The sequence below is a fragment of the Pteropus alecto genome, unplaced genomic scaffold, assembly GCF_000325575.1.
Source record: "Pteropus alecto unplaced genomic scaffold, ASM32557v1 scaffold90, whole genome shotgun sequence".
Taxonomy (NCBI): Eukaryota; Metazoa; Chordata; class Mammalia; order Chiroptera; family Pteropodidae; genus Pteropus; species Pteropus alecto.
Genome location: NW_006429894.1, coordinates 6358 through 12455, shown reverse-complemented (window position 1 = coordinate 12455; position 6098 = coordinate 6358). Strand labels below are relative to the sequence as shown.

Below are 6098 nucleotides of genomic sequence, written 5' to 3'. Positions count from 1 at the left end.
ATAAAAACAGGAGTTCAAACCTCAGCAGAACAGGACTCTGGGATCCCCAGAGGGCCCCTCCCCACGCCAGTGACGAGGGGCGGGCTTGGGGGGACGGCGGGGTAGGCGGGGAGCTCGGCTTCAGGTTTGGATGGAGGGTCCCTGGTCCGAGGGGCAGGGCTGCGGTCTCAGCTTCGCCGTGACTTTGAGTGTTGAATAAGCCACTGTAGGGTGATGTCTAGGGTGATGAGACAGAAGGCGACAGGGCTTTCAGGGCTGGGCCCCCTGGGGAGGGCGAGAAACCCCTGGGGGAGTGACCTAGGCCCGGGTGTCCCCAGACCGCAGCCAGCACCTGAGCTGTCCAGCCCCAAACAGCCCCAGACGGCTGGCGGGGGCGTCCGGGTGCCGTGAGACGCAGGGCTGGAGCAGCCCCGGCTGTCACAGGTGGGGACGCGAGGGCCCAGGTGGCGACCTGCCTCAGATCACACAGCCCGTGGGCGCCCAGGCTGGGTGGCACACCCTGCTGGGGACCACGGCGCCCTCGGGGGGGGGTGGCAGCCTCTGGGAGCCACCCTCGGGAAGATGCGCCCAGAGAGCCTCGCCCGCCGCCCCCGACCCACGCACCGATGTTGTCTTTCTCTTTGCAGGAGACGGAGTAGCAGCAGATCTCCCGGTCCTGGATGGCGGCCAGGTTCCTGGGGGAAGCCAGGGAGGGGTCAGCCGCCAGGCTGGGGGCACTTGGGGCGTGGGAGACCCGCAAAAGGTGGGCTCTGCTGCCACCGTGTGGTGAGCGCCGAGAGCAGCAGCGAGCTGCCTCGCCCGGCGGGCACGGGGAGCCGGAGGAGGGACAGAGGTCTCCAAACTCACATCTTCTCGATGAGCTCCTTCTCGTCCAGTGCTCCCGGGAGGTCTCGCTTGTTACCCAGGACTAAGACCTGCAGAGAAGGGGAACAGAAACCAGGTCCGGGGTGCTGCGGCTGCTGTCCCGTCGCTGGGTGCTGGACCCCTGCCCCGCCCCACCCACGCGGGGGTGGGGTGGGTGGGAGAGGGCGCTGACCGGGATCCCCTGCAGCTGGGGCTTGTCCAGCAGGTTGTGAAGCTCGTTCTTGGAGGCCTCGATCTTCTCCTGGTCGGCCGCGTCCACCATGTACCTGGGGAAGGCAGGGGAGGGCGGCATGCTGACCGTGGCCGGTCGCCTCTGGCAGGACCTTCCAGGGCCTCAGTATCCTGTCCCCCAAAGTCCCCTCTGGAGAAGCCGCACTTGGGTGGCGGAGCTCGGCGTCCGGGATTGGCCTGCGGCCCCTCCCAGTGACCCTCGGATGGTCGGGTGGGAAAGCAGAGCACGGCCCAGGTTCCCCGCGATCAGATCTTTTAAAAATCAGGGTACGTTTACTTGAAATGAATTTAAATACATTCATTTATTTTTTAAAAATCTGGCTAAACACCATGAAAACGAAACAATCTTTGGTTTGTGCATATACGTGCTGGGAAATTATTTTTTTTAAAGCAAGGGGATGAACCATTTAAACCGCACAAAACTCAGGCCACTGGTGACTCTGGGTTGGGGGTACAGCACGGGTCCATCTGTACCCCCGACCCAGAGGCTGACTCTGGTCCTGGGCTGGCCGCGGGCTCCCAGGGCGGTTACCAGGTAGGAACGGCAGCTGCCCGTTTACCAGGATCACGACTAATCCAGCTCTGGGTGGCGGCCACTGCGGGTGGCAGGCAGGGGAAGCTGGAGGCGGGAACTTACACGATGGCGCTCACTCCCCGGCAGTAGCGCTCCCACATGCTGCGGAAACGGGGCTGTCCCCCGATGTCCCAGAGCTGAGCACGAAGAGGGCGAGGTGGTCTCAGGCGCAGGCAGGCTCCCGAGTACCCCCTACCCACCCCCCACTGCCCTGCTCCCTGCCCGGTGTCCTCTCCTTGCCCGTGGACACACACCTCAGGCGCCCTCCCCCTACACACATGGGTACACGCCACCCCACACGTACACATACGGTCGCACACAAATGCACACACGCATGCACACACCACTCCCACATGCACACGCATCGGTCCACGTGCCACGCATAGGTGCACGTACCACACACACACGTTCACGCACAGGCACGTGCATGCACGCACACACGCCACACACACCCCGTGCGCGGGCGTGTGCGGGGTCACGGCTGCGGCTGCCCGGGCTGGCGCCCACCTTGATGGTCACGTTGCCCTTGGCGATCTTCCTCATGTTGAAGCCCACGGTGGGGATCATGTCCTCGTTGAACTGCCCTGACTGCGGGGAGACCGGAGTTGGAAAGGGGGCGTAACCCCATGAGACCCGACACAGCTCTCGGAGCAGCACGGACCACAGGGCTGGGGGAGGCCACAGGGCGCAGCCCTGGGGTCGCGGGGTCATGTAGGGCCTGGGGGCCTCCCTCGCTTTCAGCCGGCCATAGACGACCAGGTGTGCGCCCCACACCTGCAGATCTGCTGATGGAGAGGCCCCACCTGGACCTCGGAAAGCTCCCCTGTGGTCTCCCCGTCCTCCGGCCCACCCCCTGTCTCTATCCCCCATCCCCTGTCCTGCCCAGTCCCGTCCACCCCATCTGCTGTTGGCACAGAAGCCCCTCCTGTGCGTTTGTCCCTAATGGAGAAGGATACCAGTCGCCCGGGAAACCCGAACAGCCAGGGGTCTCGAGGGGAGCACAGGGGTCTTCAAACGGCAGGAAACAGGTCAAGATTTGAGAAAAGGGAATCGGCCGCCCCAAAGTGCAGTGAACCCCGAGTGCTTTCCGGACTCGCCGTGGTTTTGGTTATTTACACTACACCCCGTGTGTTAAGATGGGTCCCCCACAGTCCGCACTCCCCGTCGGCTACGTGTGTCCGCTCGAGGGGGACACGGGGGAGAGGGATCCTGTCTACAGTGGCGGCAGCAGCAATTCTGGTGCCCAGGACCCATTTTCAAACTCTAGTGATTTTCACATCTCCCCTCTAAATTGCCTCTAAGATCTCTAGATGGTTCTGAAGGAGCCACAGGCTTTCATCAGGTCATCTCCAGGCTCACACCTGGGACCCTTCTGCTCGCCCCCCCGGCGCAGGCTGAAGGAGATGGGGCTGACTCAACCTTGAGCCTGAGAGTGACGGGGCCTGTTCCTTTGCTGGGCCACCTTCTTCTACCAGGTCACATAAGAAGGTCGGGGCCCTGACCACAAGTGACGTGTAGATGATGGCTTCTTCCTCTGAGCCCGGGAGCCTGGCCGAAGACCCCTGGTTCCCACCTGGATGAGGGCACCCTGACTCTCTTCTGTCCACTGGACTCACCCAGCTTGTTGACCGGGCCCTTGGACCTGAGGGCCGAGGGCCCAGGACCAGCTCCTGAGAGCAGAGCGAGGGCCCCTAGGCCTGGCCCCCACGGGCTTCGGAGACTCCTCACCCGTGAGGCTGCACGCCCCGCGCGTGCCACTCTGTGTCCCTGTCTGGGGAAGAGCTTCAAAGTTTTATCAGACAGCAAAAGGGTGCGAGTGTCCCGAACAGTCAGGAGTCACTGAGGAAAGGGGAGTGCCTGAAGAGATGGCAGGCAAGCCACACGCCGAAATCAGCCGGCTCCCAGCAAGGCGCCAGTATGTCCGGCCAGCTCTGCATCCAGCTGCACATTGAGCTAATCTGGACCTCGTTTCCCTGCTCGCACCCCCCCAGACTCACGAGCTCCTCACCGAAGCCCCCCAATCTACGGTTGCACCTCCCAATTTGTCACCCGCAGTCAACCATGGTCCAAAAATATTAAATGGAAAATTCCAGAAATAAACAATTCAAAAGTTTCCAATTATGTGCCCAATCATGATGAAGTCTCTCGCTATCCTGCTGCGTCCCACCCAGAACGTGAGTCACCCCTTCTTCGTCCAGCGTTTCTACGCTGCAAGTACAGAGCAGTAAGATACATAACTTTTGTTACAATGTACTGTTACGATTGTTCTTTTGTTACTTGTTACTGTTGTTAATCCCTTACTGTGTCTAATGTATAAATTTAACTATCGCCAGTAGGTATGGAAAAAACACAACATGCCCAGGGCCCAGTACTGTCCGCCGTTTCAGGCATCCACTGGGGGTCCTGGAAGGTGCCCCCCGCGGGTAAAGGGCACGGCTGAAACCCTCAAGTCAGTTAGTCCAACCTCTTGTTTCTGACTTGAATCTGCTCTGGCCCCTTCCATCTTGGGTCAGCTCCAACTCTCCCTAAGTCCCCTACAACGAGTCAAACGTCCATCTTCCTGGAAATCTCACCGCGGTCCCTTCGTCTCCCCTGTGGGCACCCCAAGACGAGTTCTCCCTCGGGACAGCCTCCCACACTTTTAAATATTTGCAAACGGCCCTCTCATGTCCCTTAGGCACAGCCTCTCCTACTTCTTAGCATTCCGTATTTCAGAATTCAAGAGTTTTAGGTTCTCGGAAGCATTGCAAAGTCTCTAGTTTTTCTCCGGTTCGCACCGGCCTGCCGGGAGGCTAGACCCATCCACTCGGTTTGGACTTCCGGTCGGACCTCGCGTAGCCTAGAACCGGATGGGGAAAAGGCTGAGACACCCAGGCCGAGGGCGCCAGAATGGAGATGGAGGTCGGTCAGTGGTGGGTCCCGGCTCCTTCTGTCCCTGAGACGCTCTGCCCCGGTCATATGCGGGGTGGGCGCAGCGCAGTGCGGGAGCCCCGGAGGGCCTGAGAACCTGGAGGGGCCCGACCTGGCCCCCACTGCAGCGCAGGGAGTGGCTTTTTGGGGAGGCCTCTTTAAGGGGCACATGCTTGCACTTTGAGGCTGTACAGGCTGAAGGGCAAGTTGTGTATGGAAAAGGTGACGCAGGGGCCAGTGGGGTCCGTGACTCTGGGACGCCGTCTCTGACCTATTGTGGCATCCCTGTGTCTGGCTGTGATGTTGGCCCTGCTGACAGGCAATGGGCCCACCAGGACAGCTTCCGTGGGGACCAGAGGGGACACCTAGGCTCAGCCAGGGGCAGCACAACTGTTTCTGTGCTCGGCCTACTGCATAGACACCCGGAATCTAAATGCCTGGAAGCCAAGCCCCCGAAGCCTGCAGACCAGGGCCCAGGCGCCGTGCTGCTGGCCAAGGAGCCCAGCACCCCGGCCAGCGCCAAGTCTGACCGACTGTCTCTGGCTCCAGAGCCTGGGGAGGCGTGAGCCCAGTGGCTCCAGCCACCATGCCCCAACGGCAGCACGGGCCAGAGACGCTGCACCTGTACCCAGAGGGGCGGGGGCCACGGGGAGAGGGGTGGGCAGAGGCCACCTGCAGAGAACGCGTGAGGAAGGACGTCCACCCGTGACCACAGGGGCCTCTGGCCCTCCTGCCTCAGGCTCTGCTCCTTCCTGGGGCCTGTCATAAAGGCCACAATGCAGGCAGGGGGCCCCAGGCTGGCCGGCCACACTTCTTTGCTGACCTGTCTCATCAGCCTTTCTGGCCAATCTCTGGCCACTCTGCAATTCTCAGAAACCCCAGTGTGGGGACTGGGGCCAGGTCCCTGGACAACCCCAGCCCTGCCCTGGCCTTCCCTAACCCCACCGGCAGGTGCAGCCAGGCTGAGAGACACGGCCGCAGCCATTACTGCAGCCTCAGCTCGCACACCATGGAGTCATCTTCCCCTTTTCCCGAGCCTTTAACTCCTTCGCCACCGCCCCTGGCGCTGAGCCTCTCACACTCGCCACCTCCGTCTTGGCTGCAGAAAGGCCTCGGAGCCACTGGCTGCCGCGTCCCCAGAGCGGGCAGTGCCCCTCCAACTCATCCCTGGTCCCAAGCACCTCCTCCTGCAACTTCTGAGGCGGAAGAGACTCCAAACTCCCTCTGCGAGGCCGGGGTCCCGGGGGAGGGCTCGGGCTGCGCGCAGGGCCTCGGCGACTGCACTGGCGCCAGGGACACCGCCCCTCCCCCTCAATAGCGCGAGGCTTCCTCTTCCGGCGAGAAGGGGTTAAAGCCTCAGGGTGGGGCTGTCCTGGCGCCGGCCCCCCCCCAAACCCCTCAGCCGCCGGTCGCGCTTTGCACGCGGGGTGGGCAGGCCCGGCACTTTCGCCCCGTCATGCCCCCTCGGCGAGGGCGGAGGGGGCCGGTCGCGGCGGGCACAGGATCCCTCCGGCCTCGT

At 62.4% G+C, this 6098-nt stretch overlaps 1 protein-coding gene across 1 annotated transcript in view; it reads right to left on the bottom strand.

Moving 5' to 3' along the window:
• ARL8A (ADP ribosylation factor like GTPase 8A) overlaps window positions 1-6027 on the bottom strand; it is a gene marked incomplete at its 5' end in the record, with an annotated part of 6879 nt that extends 852 nt beyond the window's left edge. Inside the window, 7 exons of the mRNA XM_025044506.1 lie at window positions 21-217; window positions 604-674; window positions 847-914; window positions 1037-1130; window positions 1733-1806; window positions 2177-2257; window positions 5761-6027. Coding sequence (XP_024900274.1) covers window positions 168-217; window positions 604-674; window positions 847-914; window positions 1037-1130; window positions 1733-1806; window positions 2177-2257; window positions 5761-6027 — 705 coding nt within the window. The remainder of the gene's footprint in view (window positions 1-20; window positions 218-603; window positions 675-846; window positions 915-1036; window positions 1131-1732; window positions 1807-2176; window positions 2258-5760) is intronic.
• Between the last annotated feature and the right edge of the window lie 71 nt (window positions 6028-6098).